The following is a 13820-nucleotide window of genomic DNA, read 5'->3' on the forward strand; positions in this document are numbered from 1 at the left end:
TTGTATAGCAGCTTAAACTTGGTATTTTATGGCCAAAGTTTTATTTTATGGCCCAAATGCACACAAATCCCATAATATTTATTCAATAAACAAGGTTCCAGCACGCCTAGTAAGACTCCAGTTAGTTGGTCTTCTCCCCAGGTTAGCTTTCAGGGTTCTGGAGTCCAGTGCAGGAAGAGAGCAGGGAGTCTCACATTCCGGGTGTGCAAACATTCAATTATTCTTCGTATACCGCTCAGTTTTGAATGATTAAATCTAAAATTTATAGAAAAAATCTTTCTCAAGAGCTGAAGAGGAAAACCTGGGACTATGGCTACTTCGTTAACTTTCCTTTTTTTGTTTTATTTTTTTGTTTGTTTTTTTTTTGTTTAAGATCATACACACACACATACATACATACATATATACATATATATTAGTATATTGTAACTGTCTTCAGACACACCAGAAGAGGGCATCAGATCTCATTACAGATGGTTGCTAGCCACCATGTGGTTGCTGGGGATTGAACTCAGGACCTCTGGAAGAACAATCAGTGCTCTTAGCCACTGAGCCATCTCTCCAGCTTCTAACTTTCCTATTTTTAAATTTAATTTAATGTTATGGATGTTATACCTGCACATGTGTCTGAGTACCACATGGGTATCTGGTGCCCGTGTAGGCCAGAAGAGGGCATCAGATTTCTAGGAACTAGTTTGAGACTGTTGGAGTCACCATGTGGGTGCTGGGACTCAAATTCAGGTCCTCTAGAAGAGCAGCCAGTGCTCTGATCCACTGAGCCATCTCTCTAGCCCTTCTTCATTAAGCTTAAAGATACCCTCACATTTAGACCTCCTGCTCCTACCATGCTTCTTGGGTATCTCCGAGAGTTCCTTTATTTATTTTATTTGGTTTTTCCTACTATGTGAGTCTTAGGAAACAAACTCAGATTTTCAAGCATGGTAGCCACTACTGTTATCTGTTGAGTCACCTGGCCAGCCCCTGACTGTTCCATTCTGAGGCGGTTTGCTGGACTGTGATCGCTAGATGACTTGAGCTCTCACTAATGTGAACCATACATTGTATTTTTTCATTTTTAACCATATTGCCAAGTACGTTAATATTTCTCCTTTCCTTTTTCTAGACCTTCCCTTTGTGACTAAAATAAAATTAATGAAGAGATATAAACACGTTGAATTTCCTGATAATGTCATAGCAAATGTGCAAATGAGAAGAAACACAAGGATAACTGTGGACTAGTGGACTAGTTACTGAATTTTTATATTCATCAAAGGTCTGAGCATCTCAGGTGCTAGATAGACATGGACTCCAATATCCTTTTGTTAATCTGAGTATTTTTACTCCCCCCCCCCCCTTCTATCCCCACCTTGGGAGCTTCCTTTGCATCTAAGTTTGAAATTCTGATCCTCTTGCCTTCGGATTCTCTGACAATCAAATTAATCTGTTACTTTCTAAGTCAGCCACATCCAAGTTCTCAGGGCAGAGGCAGATTGTAGCCAGATTCTTACCCCCACTTCCTACATGCTGGCATTGGACACATATTCCACCATGCCCAGGCAAAGTTTACATTTCTATTACAAATTAATGTACAAATGAGCATGAATTATTTCAGATTCTTGGTGTCACTGTGGTTTTCTTCCTTCATTTAAACTTATAAAGTGTCAACAATAGAATCAAAAACATTAACACATACCCAGTGTTAAACAAATGCTATTTATTGTATGATAGTTAATGTCAACCCTCATCTGACACACAAGGTGCACCTTGTGGAGTGTCTGTGAAAGATTTTTCTTAATCACATTAATGAATGTGGGAAGACCTGCCCACTGTGGGCAACATCATTTGCCTGGAAAGGCTATCAGGATCAAATAAAAACAGAGATGAGCCATGCACTAACAAACACATATCCGTCTCTTGTCTTAACTGGCCGGCTCTCATGTTCCTGTCACTTTGACATCAGCACTGTGATGGACTCTAACCTGGAACTTGTGAGCTAAAATAAACCCTTTATTCTTTTGTTGATTGTGCTAGGATATTTATATCAGAAAAAGAAACTGAGACATGCAGTAAGTAATAGAACATCAGAGGAATATATCATCTCAGACCTTCAGCATAGCTTCTTATCCCAAGGCCCACATTTAGAAGCATTTCTAAGGATGCAATAGATATAATCATTTTTTTTTTCTGTTTGGTAGCAGATGGTGGCCAGCTGCTCACTTTCTTTACTGATGGAAAAACACAAAGGGAGGAAAAAATAAGTGGCTTATGGTAAATATAAGAACTTAATAAACGAAATCTGGAATTTTAGACACACAAAGGGAAATGGGCAATTGGGGGTAATTATCAAATTATCTAAGCCAAAACCACTGTGCTATCTCTGTTATCTACTTGAAAGGCAATTATTTAAGTGGATTGGATTATTTAGATAATTATCCAATGTTTTGGATCTCTGATGAGACCGTGTAGATGGTCATATTTATGACCTACAGAGAATCCATAAACAGGCATAGGAATTTGCCTCCTTGCTCACAATCAGAACGTTGCTACTTGAAGGTAAATGATTTTGATGCAATTGTTAGACATATAATCTTCTGACTTAAGATGGGTCTATTATAGGATTAAACCAAATAACAATCTTTGCCTAATGTTTTAATTTACTTATAATTACAAAAATGTGTGGCTCATTTACTCTAAAATTATTAAGTATTTCACATATAAAACTGAATTTCTTTTCCCACATGCCTGATTTCATTTCCTAGCACCCACTCACCCATTCCCTCCTTCTAATGGAGCTGCTGTTAATGCTTTTGGTCGTTTCAGCAGCCTGCCTTTCTATTCCATACTGTACTCTATAGATCCACATCATTCCACAACTGTCAGACATCCCTTTTCACTTCCCGTTGAGCTCTGTGCTTTTTTATTCGGCCATTTTTCTACTGTTGATACTACAATTATTTCTGTTAGCCAGCAATGTTCAACCAGCATCCAGGAAGAGCTCTCCAAGGTGGTTTCTGAGTGATTTCCCTTAGGAAAACTCTCTGAGTTCTTTGGGTTAAACAAAGAGATTTGTGGGATTCCCATCTTTTCCTTAGAGACATTGACGCTGGGTTGAGGGAGGGTAGTCACTTTGTTTTAGAATTCTCTTTCTTTCTAGGATTCCCCTCTCTTCTCACTAAACACAGTTCCTTGGAGAGCTCTTTGTAAATACAGATTCCTAAGGCCAGGCATGGTGACACATGCCTTCTGGAGGCAGAAGCAGGCATATCTCTGTGAGTTTGAGGCCAGTTTGGTCTACAGAGCTAGTTCTAGGACAACCAGGGCCACGCAAAGAAACCTCATCAAAACAAAACAAAATACTCCAAAAACAACAAATATAAAGAAAATACAGATTCATGAGCCCTGCTTCCAGAGTTTCTGATTCATTCAGTAGGAGTGTGTGTTTTAGCAAGAAGAGGGGACACATTTGCATCTTAACAAGTTTCTAGGTGCTGAGAGGTAGATACCCTGTAGGTGACTCTTAGTAATACACTGTGACAGAGAATGTGGCCCAGCTACTAGAAGCTCCAAACATAGTTTCCAAGGAAATCTTTACACATCCAAATATTTCAACAATAGCCCTGGGTTTTTGGCAGTAACGGTATTAGGTCATGGGAAACATGATTAAAAAAAAATACATAAACAAGGCATTCTAACAAAGATGGTACGTTGACTTCTCCTTGGCATAAAAAAAATCGTTCATGTATCTTTTAAGATCTTGGATGCCCGAATCCGTTTTTTTAAATCTCCGGATGAGGCTGAACTAGGCGGTCTGCACACAACCCTTTAAGAGACCTTGCTTTTTATTTATAAGCTCAGTATCAGTTCCTTCAGCGTCTGCTATGATGATATGATCTGAATCAACTCAGTATCCTGATTGCTTAATGCTGCTTGCCAAAATAGCCCTAAATATACTGACTCCCCACTCGCCCCACACCAAAATAACCCTAAATATACTCAGACTCCCCACCCACATACACCAAAATAGCCCTAAATATACTCAGACTCCCCACCCCCACACACCAAAATAGCCCTAAATATACTCAGACTCCCCACCCCCACACACCAAAATAGCCCTAAATATACTCAGACTCCCCACCCCCACACACCAAAATAGCCCTAAATATACTCAGACTCCCCACCCCCACACACCAAAATAGCCCTAAATATACTCAGACTCCCCCCACATACACACCAAAATAGCCCTAAATATACTCAGACTCCCGAACCCCCCCCCCACTTTAGTTTATTATTCTTCATAGCTTGTATTCCTACCCAAATTATGTCCTTCACGAGGGAGGGGAAGTTACCTTGCTTATTCATGCCACTTAGCACCTCTACCAGTGTCTGGGCCATCGGTGGATCCTACATGTATTAATCAGCTTTTTCATTGCTGTAACAAAATGCTTATAAAGAAAAGAAGTTCATCTACATCATGATTTTTAAAAGTTTAAGTATATGGTACTAGCAAGAGATCAGCTCTGGAGAGGACCTCCCACGAAAGTCATGACAACAACAGGAATAGCCCACATCTTGACCGGGAAACCAGAGGTGAAGGCCTCAGACTCAGTTTTTTTTTTTTTTTTTTTTGTAATCATCTATTCCAGGACACATCTGATGATCTAACCATTTTCCAGTGTTCCGAATTTCTTAAAATTTTTTACCACCTCCAAAACCCACTACTTTAAAGACTGACCCTGAACTACAGAAGCTTACAGAAAATAATTGAACTACAGCATGCACAAAATCTTATTTATGAATATGCAACAGAGATGAGAAAATAACATAATATAGGAAATAATTCATGGAGACAATGTGGGTAAACGAATTCTAAAATGACCTGCTGAACCCCCACAAGGTGAACTTTGACCTCCACAGATACACCTTGGCATGCCTGTACCCACAAACGCTCATATACACAAACCACAGCAAATAATAAAATACTAATATAAAGAGATTTTTTTTAAAAGAAAGAAATGCAAATTAAGAGCCCAGTTCAATAGTCAGCTCTCACATCCTGGGCTCTGTATCAATATAGTTGACCAACTTGTCTTGACAATGTTGTTTGAAACTTCACATCTGTGCTGAGTATGCACAGACTCTTTCCTTGAGCCACTGTGGATCTGGGCATCTGGGAACCAATCTCCAAGGATACTGGAAGGCAACTGCATTATTTGATATATATGTTGACTGTCATCAGTAAGTTAACTGACTCCTTGGACTGTTATGGGTGGATAAAAATAAGGAGAACTCAAGTGGTGATATTATATGCTGTTGTGGCCTTCGGCAAACACTCTGGCTTTGTTGGTAAAGCAGAACATGGGCACACTCTTTCTTTTGTTCTGTTTTGCAAGACAGAATATTTCCTTGTAGTTCTAGCTGTCTGGGAACTCACTTTGCAGACCAGGCTGGCCATGAACTTAGAGATCCACCTGCCTCCACCTTCCTAGTGCTGGGATTAAAGGTGTCACCAGCATAGACCAGCACAGCATGGATGTATTCTGTGAACTGATAGTATGCTTTTGGAAATTATTAGTAGGAAGGTGTCATATATAGTTTGGGGCCCACTAAGCTTCTAAGTGGTCCCCAGTGTCATCTGACTAGGTGCAAGGATTGCCTGATTTAAGGCGTGTCTGTGTGCACCTCTGTCCTGGGTGTCTGCACTCTATATTTCTCTCAGAAGATAATGTACAGAAGAAGACAAACTCATGAGTGGAACACAGAAATAAAGATGACTGTGTTAAAAGTGTTTACTTTCTATGATAAGAGAGAACCAGGCAGATGTGTATCATCGGTGCACAGGAAAGGTCAAAACAGCAGGGCTTCTGTGAGGTAAAGGAATGTCGAGATGAATTATAACCGGGGACAATTCTGGCTTTCCATAGTGGGGAAGAAATCAATTAAAATACCACCAGACCCTGCAGACTTCACACATCTACCAGGCGCTGCCATTCGGCAGGGCTGAAGACAGAACCCAGCGCCTTGGTCATCCTAAGCATGCCCTAGACACTACAGCCTCTGCCAGAGACAGCCATTTAGAAAGAGTTGCAGCCTAGCTCAGACGGGACAAAGGAGGCTAGAACCTGATCACCCAAACAAATGACTTTTATACCCCAGGCCAAATGCTGTTAGATGCCTTACCCCTGAGTGAGCCTCGAAGCTGGTGCTCAACCCTAGGAAATCAACTCTGTAATCCAGCTTGCCAGAGGCACACACTGGTTTTAGAGGCAAAACTGCTGAGGCATCCCAAGTGCCAGTTAGAGAGTCAGACCATGCTTTGGGGGTGGGGGTGGGGAGGTGGATGAAGAGACAAATGTGAAGGGAGCAGAGGCCTGTGTTTGAGTAAACTGGGTCTCAGATCTTCCTCGAACCACATTCCCAAAAGTGATCCAAGCTTCTTTCTGCCTTCCTCCTCATTTCAAATGCAAGCGACAAATGATAGGTATGTATATGTGGCATATAAAAAGTGTGTGTATATAGACATAGATTAGATATATAGATATAGATATAGATGATAGAGATAGAGAGATGATACAGAGAGAGCTATATCAATATATGTATATCAATATGCATACACACATATCAATACCTAAGCTCTTTTCAGGATCTAAATGCTTCTTTAAAGGGGTCATCTAGGCCCTAGGAGCACAGAGTTTAGACAGGGCAGGGAAGCTCTGCTGTGAGCATGCAGAGAGACAGTTGGACTGGTTGTCCCAGTTTCCGCAGGTAGTTCAGAAACATCTCATCTATGTGAGATGAAATTCTCCTTCTACCCAAAGGGGAAGAATTGGTAACGGGAAAGGAGTCACCCAACAGCCTGTTATTTCGTGGGTTTAGATGGGGCTGGTTTCTACCTATCATAGCATAAGAAGCTGATCACAGTGGTCTCTGTCTAAAGGCCAGCCATAAAGACTGGGGGTGAGTTTCATCAAGTAATCCAGAAGCACAGAGTGAACATATGTCTATGTGCTGTGTAGCCGTGTGTGTGTGTGTGTGCGTGTGTGTGTGTGTGTGTGTGTGTGTATGAGTAGCTATGAGAGTTTGTAGCCAGAAGTATGTAGTGTGTGTGTGTGTGTGTGTGAGAGAGAGAGAGAGAGAGAGAGTGTGTGTGTATATATGTGTTTGTGTGTATGTGCATGCATGTGTATGTGCCTGTGCATGTGTGTATTTGTATGTATGTGTGTGTGCATGTGTATGTGTGCATGTATTTGTGTGTGCATGCATGTGTATGTGTGTGTGTGCATGTGTGTGTATTTGTATGTATGTGTGTGTACATGTGTATGTATGTGTGTGTAAAGAAGTTTAAAATGTCTGCCTTAGCATTCTCACTCATATGGTTAGTTTTATTCTGACATTTTGCTACATGGTTTTTATTACTCACATCTGATCTTTGTGGATGACATCACTGTCTCCTCCTCCCCCTTCTTCAAGATTTATTGAACATTTTGTACAGTTTCATTTTATCTTCTTTGTTGATCTGTTACTTGTAGCTCTTTGCTTGGCTATTTTAGGGGCTTTCTTTTTGATTTATGCCACACATCTTTAATTTTTTTTAGCCTACCTTAAATCAACATGTAGCATAAGACTCCTGTGATAATCCACTTCAGTTCCTTCTCATCTGACCTTTGTGCTGTGCTTGTCTTATATTTCATGTCTCTGTGTATCATAAACCTGATCTATTACTGTTACTTTTGCTCAGTCAAGAATATGGTAGAGACATTTAAGTCATCAGAAAAGTATTTGGGATGTTTACCGTTTGATAGCTCTCACACTAGGCTGTCAGTCCTTCAGGTAGATAAACTCCATCTGGAATTATCATTTCCTGAAACTGTTGTTCCGGGCTTTAGCATTTCTTTTGGTGAAGACCACTAGTGATCTTTGAACACCTTTTAAAAAATAATCTATGTCCCTTTTCCTCTCTTTAGGGACTCTAGTTAGACATAGTTAAGCCCCTTGAAAGTGCCTCACAATTCATTAAACTTTTTTGCTTCTTAAAATTAGTTTTTTTCTGTTTCTTTTTTTAAAAAACCAACCTGATTTCTATTTGTGTGTGTGTAGGCACACACGCATATGGGCACATGCATGTGACAGCACATGCCCATTTCACATGTGTGGAGGCCCAAAGAGGGTGTCAAGTCTCTTGAGTTGGATTTACAAGTATTTTGTGAGAACCCATCATGGATGTGGGGAACCAAACTTGGGTCATCTGCAAGAGCAGTGAGCACTCTTACCTGTTGACCCATCCCCAACCCCTGTTCTGATGACACCCCTGTTGCTGAGCTCACCTTCTATGGTTACCATCTCAGACACTGAACTTCTGACTCCTAAAAGTTATCCTAAGTGATTTTTAAAAATTACTTTCTATGTCTCTTCATAACTTTTTGAACGTTTGAAATCACATCAAAATAACTTAAATATACTTTGTTTACAAAAACATTTTTTAGACTTATTTGCTTTACTGTCTTATGTGTATGAAAGCCTTGCCTGCATGCACATCTGCATCAGGTGCATGCAGAGGTCAGAAGAGGGCATCAGAAGCCCTGGAACCAGAGATACGGAGGGATTGTGAGCCACCATGTGGGTGCTGGAAGCTCAACGCTGGTCCTCCGAAGGAGCAGCAAGTGCTCTGGACTGCAAGTAGCTCTGCAGCACCTTCTTCTGTTCATCCTATCCCCGTGCTCCATCTTGATTCTTCCCAGTTGGATGGATTTTTCTTCTTGTCACAGGTCATATTCCCCTGCATGACTAATCATCTCGATGCCAAATATTGTCAGTTTTCTACGTTCTGTGATTGATCCTTGGACATAGTTAAATAATTTGAAACACAATGTTGTCCTTTTGAGTCTACGTTCTTTAAGTTTTGTGGTATCCTTGTTTATGGTTAGTATTTTTTCTCACTGGCAAAGCAAGACCGTCTGAGTTCTAGCCACCGTCCTGTGAGTTAGATAGTAGACCAATCTGGTTGGTAGAAGCAGGTACTGGTGCCAGTCCTGTGTGAAGGCAGGTACAGATTGTCACCATAACAACTCTTCCCTAGGCCCTGGGTGCTTTGCTCCCATGTAAGTACCAATACAAACTCTGCTGAACTTGAGGAAGCAGTCCACCATGTTGCAATATCGTCAGTAGGACTCTGTCCTAAAGATTCTAACTGCCCTGGTTCTTCCCACACATGGTAATGTCTGAAGGTTGATTAGGAAATTCAGTCCTGCCCATGTTGTACGTAATGGACCCAGTTGTTCTTTATAAGACATAAAATGTTCTCACTGATAGCTGGTCAGGAACACACAGAAGATTCCCGAACTCCCCATGTTTCCTCTCTGTAGCCCAGTTGTCTCACAGGACATACAGGTGCTATGTAGAGAGCAATGGCTCCTTTCTCTTCATTCCTTCCTGGTGACCCCTCAGTCTTTTCTATCCCTCACCTAGTCTTTAGATCGTTCCCGCCTGCTCCCTCTTAGAAGAAGTTCTTGGGAACCTTCCAATCTTTATTTTTGACCCATCCTTGAAGGGTCATGTTTATTCATTCAGAACAATTTCTTTTTAAAAAAAGTTCATTTTTTTTTAACTTTTATTGATGTGTTCATATAGGTTCCCATGAGTACACATATGCCCATGAGTGCTGGAAGAGGGTATCTGGAGGTGAAGTTACAGGCAGTTGTGAGCTCTTTGAAATGGTGCTGGGAACTTGAACTCCAGTCTTCTGTAAGAATTGCATGCACGTTTAACTGCAAAGCCATCCCTCCAGCCACAAAAACACTTTCTACGACACCAGCTCTTCAATCTTATGCCCCACACCTACAGTTTCTCTGTCCACTGGAGAGAATCCTGGAATGTTTACAGTCAGGCAGAGATGGTCTAACTCTTGAAAACTTAGCCTCAAGACTGTGAGACAATTCTTATTCACCAGGGGCAATTGCCTCCAGCAAGAACTAACTGATTTTGGCCATGCCCTCAAGTGTCCAGACCCTCAAAGCAGAATTCTGTTCTTAACATTTTGCTATTGAATCTCTCTTGCTTGTTCAACTCCATCAAGTTGCTTCGGGAAGAAGATAAAATGGTGGGAACCACCCAGACCCCCTGCTTTGGCAGGACTCCCAGCAGGTTCTATCACTGCCATCTTTACGCTGAAACCACGGGGCTCAGCATGCTTTTCATCACTACAACTGAGGAATGAGTACAAAGTTCTGACTCCATAGAAGACCCACTTTATGCTGCTGTGACTCAGTAGAGGAGTCGGTCAGTTTCCTTCTATGGGATCTCTTGAATTTTTACCTCTTGTCTGTGCCATTGCCAAATATGTACATTATCGTCACAATAAATTAGGAGATGTGGGTTAAATTCTAGTATTGATGTTAGTTTAGGAAACATTCTGCATAGTTAGAAAAGTTTCTAAGAAACACTCACAGTCTTTCAGCTGTGGTCAAAGGCAAGAGAGAAGCCATGACAAAATTATAGTCCTAGAGAAGCTGATGCTAAAGATGGAGTGGGTGACCCAGCTGCCTGAACCATCGGGGGCCCAAGATCAGTTCCCAGAAGCCCCTTCTCCAACTGAGGCTGTTTCTGGGCTTAGCTAACAATCTGCCAGCACTTAGGAGTTCTGAGAGTGCTGACCTTCTTCCCCACAGATGAAAACTGACTCTGATTCCCCCAGGTGGAGGCTGATTCTGATTCCCCCAGGTGGAGGCTGACTCTGATTCCCTCAGGTGAAAACTCACTCTGATACCCTCAGGTGAAAGCTGACTCTGATTCCTCACAGGTGGAGGCTGATTCTGATTCCCCTAGGTGGAGGCTGACTCTGATTCCCTCAGGTGGAAGCTGACTCTGATTCCCCCAGGTGGAGGCTGATTCTGATTCCCCCAGGTGGAGGCTGACTCTGATTCCCTCAGGTGAAAACTCACTCTGATACCCTCAGGTGAAAGCTGACTCTGATTCCCTCAGGTGGAGGTTGACTCTGATTTCCTCAGATGGAGGCTATCTCTGATTCCTCACAGGTTGAAGCTGACTCTGATTCCTCACAGGTGGAAGCTGACTCTGATTCCTCACAGGTTGAAGCTGACTCTGATTTTCTCAGTTGGAGGCTGACTCTGATTCCCTCAGGTGGAAGCTGACTCTGATTCCTCACAGGTTGAAGCTGACTCTGATTCCCGCAGGTGGAGGCTGACTCTGATTTCATGCAAATGTTTCTATCAAATATGGCTTCATATCTTACCTGTAAAATAGTCTCATAGCACAATGACAAGTTGACTTAAGTACAGATCATGTATGTTTGTTTTTTTACAAACAGAAAGGTAAGAGCCTATTTGACAGGAAAAAGAAATATGTTTTACATTTTGATTATCTTAAGCATGTCAATACAGGTCTATATTTTAAATAAATTTCTAAATAACAGATTAGAATTGTTTGGGGGAATGGAAAAGAAAATTCCTCTGACAAGGAAATTTAATTTATTCTAAAGTTTTGAAAAGGTTGAATTTAATTATAGATGGCAGCAAAGAGCAGAAAAAGGAAACTTGAAAGTTGTCCTGAGGGGGGAAAACTAAGGTAGCATTTTTCTAAAAGAAGAATATAGTCAGATAAATTTATGGAACTGGGGGTATGAAAAGGGAAGAAAGGTCTGGGGCTATACCTCGGTGGAAGAACATGCGCTCCATTTTCAAGGTCCTGAATGGAGTAGGAGGGGTGGGAGTGAGGGGGGACTGGGGGGAGAGAAGGAGGAGGGTGAGGGGAGGAGGAGGAGGTGGGTGAGAAGGAGGAGACTGAGAGGAGGAGGAGGAGGTAGGTGAGAAGGAGGAGGGTGAGGGGAGGAGGAGGTGGTAAGAAGGAGGAGGGTGAGGGGAGGAGGAGGAGGTAGGTGAGAAGGAGGAGGGTAAGAGGAGGAGGAGGTAGGTGAGAAGGAGGAGGGTGAGGGGAGGAGGAGGAGGTGGGTGAGAAGGAGGAGGGTGAGGGGAGGAGGAGGAGGGGGGAGAGAAGGAGGAGGATGAGGGGAGGAGGAGGTGGGTAAGAAGGAGGAGGGTGAGGGGAGGAGGAGGAGGTGGGTGAGAAGGAGGAGGGTGAGAGGAGGAGGAGGAGGTAGGTGAGAAGGAGGAGGGTGAGGGGAGGAGGAGGAGGTAGGTGAAAAGGAGGAGGGTGAGGGGAGGAGGAGGAGGTGGGTGAGAAGGAGGAGGGTGAGGGGAGGAGGAGGAGGTAGGTGAGAAGGAGTAGGGTAAGGAGAAGGGTGAGAAGGAGGATAGGGAGGAGGAGGAGGGGGAGGAGGAGGAGGGGGAGGAGGAGGAAAATTCTCTTGGCGGTGATGACAATTGGGGCATGTTATCCCCAAATGTGACACCTTAGCACCTGAGCAAATAGAATCAGGAAGGTCACTGTGACCTTGCCCTGTTAGTCCCACAGGAGACAGATTGAAATTAGAGTAAATGAGACCTTCTCTAAATCGGCTATAAGACCTTATTATGACCTCAGAGGAGAGGGAGGGCCTCCTCTCTAAGGACACAGGAACTCACAGGAAAATCTGACTGCTCAGGTCTTCCAGGTCCTTCCCAGTTGCTGTCACAAGGCTGTGCCCTTCTGTTCAATCTTCTGTCTCCACCACCTCATCAAACCTGGCATAAAAATATTCAAGTGTGACTGTGTCTTAGGATGCCATTTCCTTGTGAACGGAAGTTCCTGCATCACTGAAAATTGGCATCAAGTAAATGTGTGTGCTTTTCTCTTGTTGCTCTTTTTATTACAGGGACCATAGCCACAAACCTGGTGATGAGCCAGGAAAGGAGACTTTGTCTTTTCTACAGCGGTACTTTTTGACTCTACATAAAATCCCTTTCTTCTTAAAGTTTGGACAATCATAAAAATGAAATTATTCAAGAAAACACGTGCTAATAGGGACTACATGAAGAGGACATGCCTCCTGCGGATAGAAATATAAAAATTACCCATCAGTCACACTGTACTTCAGATGGGACTTTTCGAAACCCAGTACAAATACATGCAGTGGACTTTAAATTATTCTGACAGTAATTCTAACATTTGCAAATATGGCATCCACTAGGGCAGCTATCTAACAGGAGCAGGTGTTTTGATTTTTCATACAAAACCACAAAGCAGACATTAAACATGGGTTAGAAACATAACATTAAAAAATATGAACATAGGGGAAAGTAAAGAAATGAGGTAGAAATTGTGGATTGTTCGCTGCTTACCAGACTTTTATTGGTGGCCAGGAAAAATGGAGACTTACCAGTGGGCCCTGAAGCAGTCTACTATTAAGTGAAATGAGGGTTGAAGATGCTTTGTTCTCTTCTTTTGTTCTGCAGGTATTATTACTTGGCATTCCGAGCACATCAAACACCTCCCGCTAACAAAGAGAGCTGTGTTGCTATCTTGGAAAAGTCCAGATTAGATCACTGGGTGCTGGGGAAAACAAAGGTAGCTCTCTCTCTTTATAATTCCGTCTGTTACCAGGGATGCTTTCCTGTCACTGATGGCTAGCAAAAATGACATTGTACCTGACATCCATGGCAGACAAGACTCCAACCTAAAGATGGTCTTTGCTGGCCTTAACTCCGAAGTCTGGGGCGTACAAGCCAGGGGTGGAGGTTTGACACGTTGTTCTGTAATTTGAGAACTTTTTAGCATCTCTAGAAAGAGACCTTTGCATGTACTTTAACGCCCCCCCCCCCCGGTTCCATACTTCATGATCTAGCACACATGCTAACACATAAATCATAGCAACAGCAGCGATGAGTTCCCTTTAGAGCTTTGCTCATTTTTTGTGTCAGACTTGGGCTGTT

The 13820-nt window shown here is 42.4% G+C and overlaps 1 protein-coding gene across 1 annotated transcript in view; it reads left to right on the plus strand.

Annotated features, from left to right (window-relative positions):
* Positions 1-13820, plus strand: part of MYO3B (myosin IIIB) — a gene marked incomplete at both ends in the record, with an annotated part of 373275 nt that overhangs the window by 244976 nt on the left and 114479 nt on the right. Inside the window, one exon of the mRNA XM_080927936.1 lies at positions 13344-13455. Coding sequence (XP_080784062.1) covers positions 13344-13455 — 112 coding nt within the window. The remainder of the gene's footprint in view (positions 1-13343; positions 13456-13820) is intronic.

Source organism: Micromys minutus (genome assembly GCF_963924665.1).
Source record: "Micromys minutus genome assembly, chromosome: 13".
In the NCBI taxonomy this organism is placed as follows: Eukaryota; Metazoa; Chordata; class Mammalia; order Rodentia; family Muridae; genus Micromys; species Micromys minutus.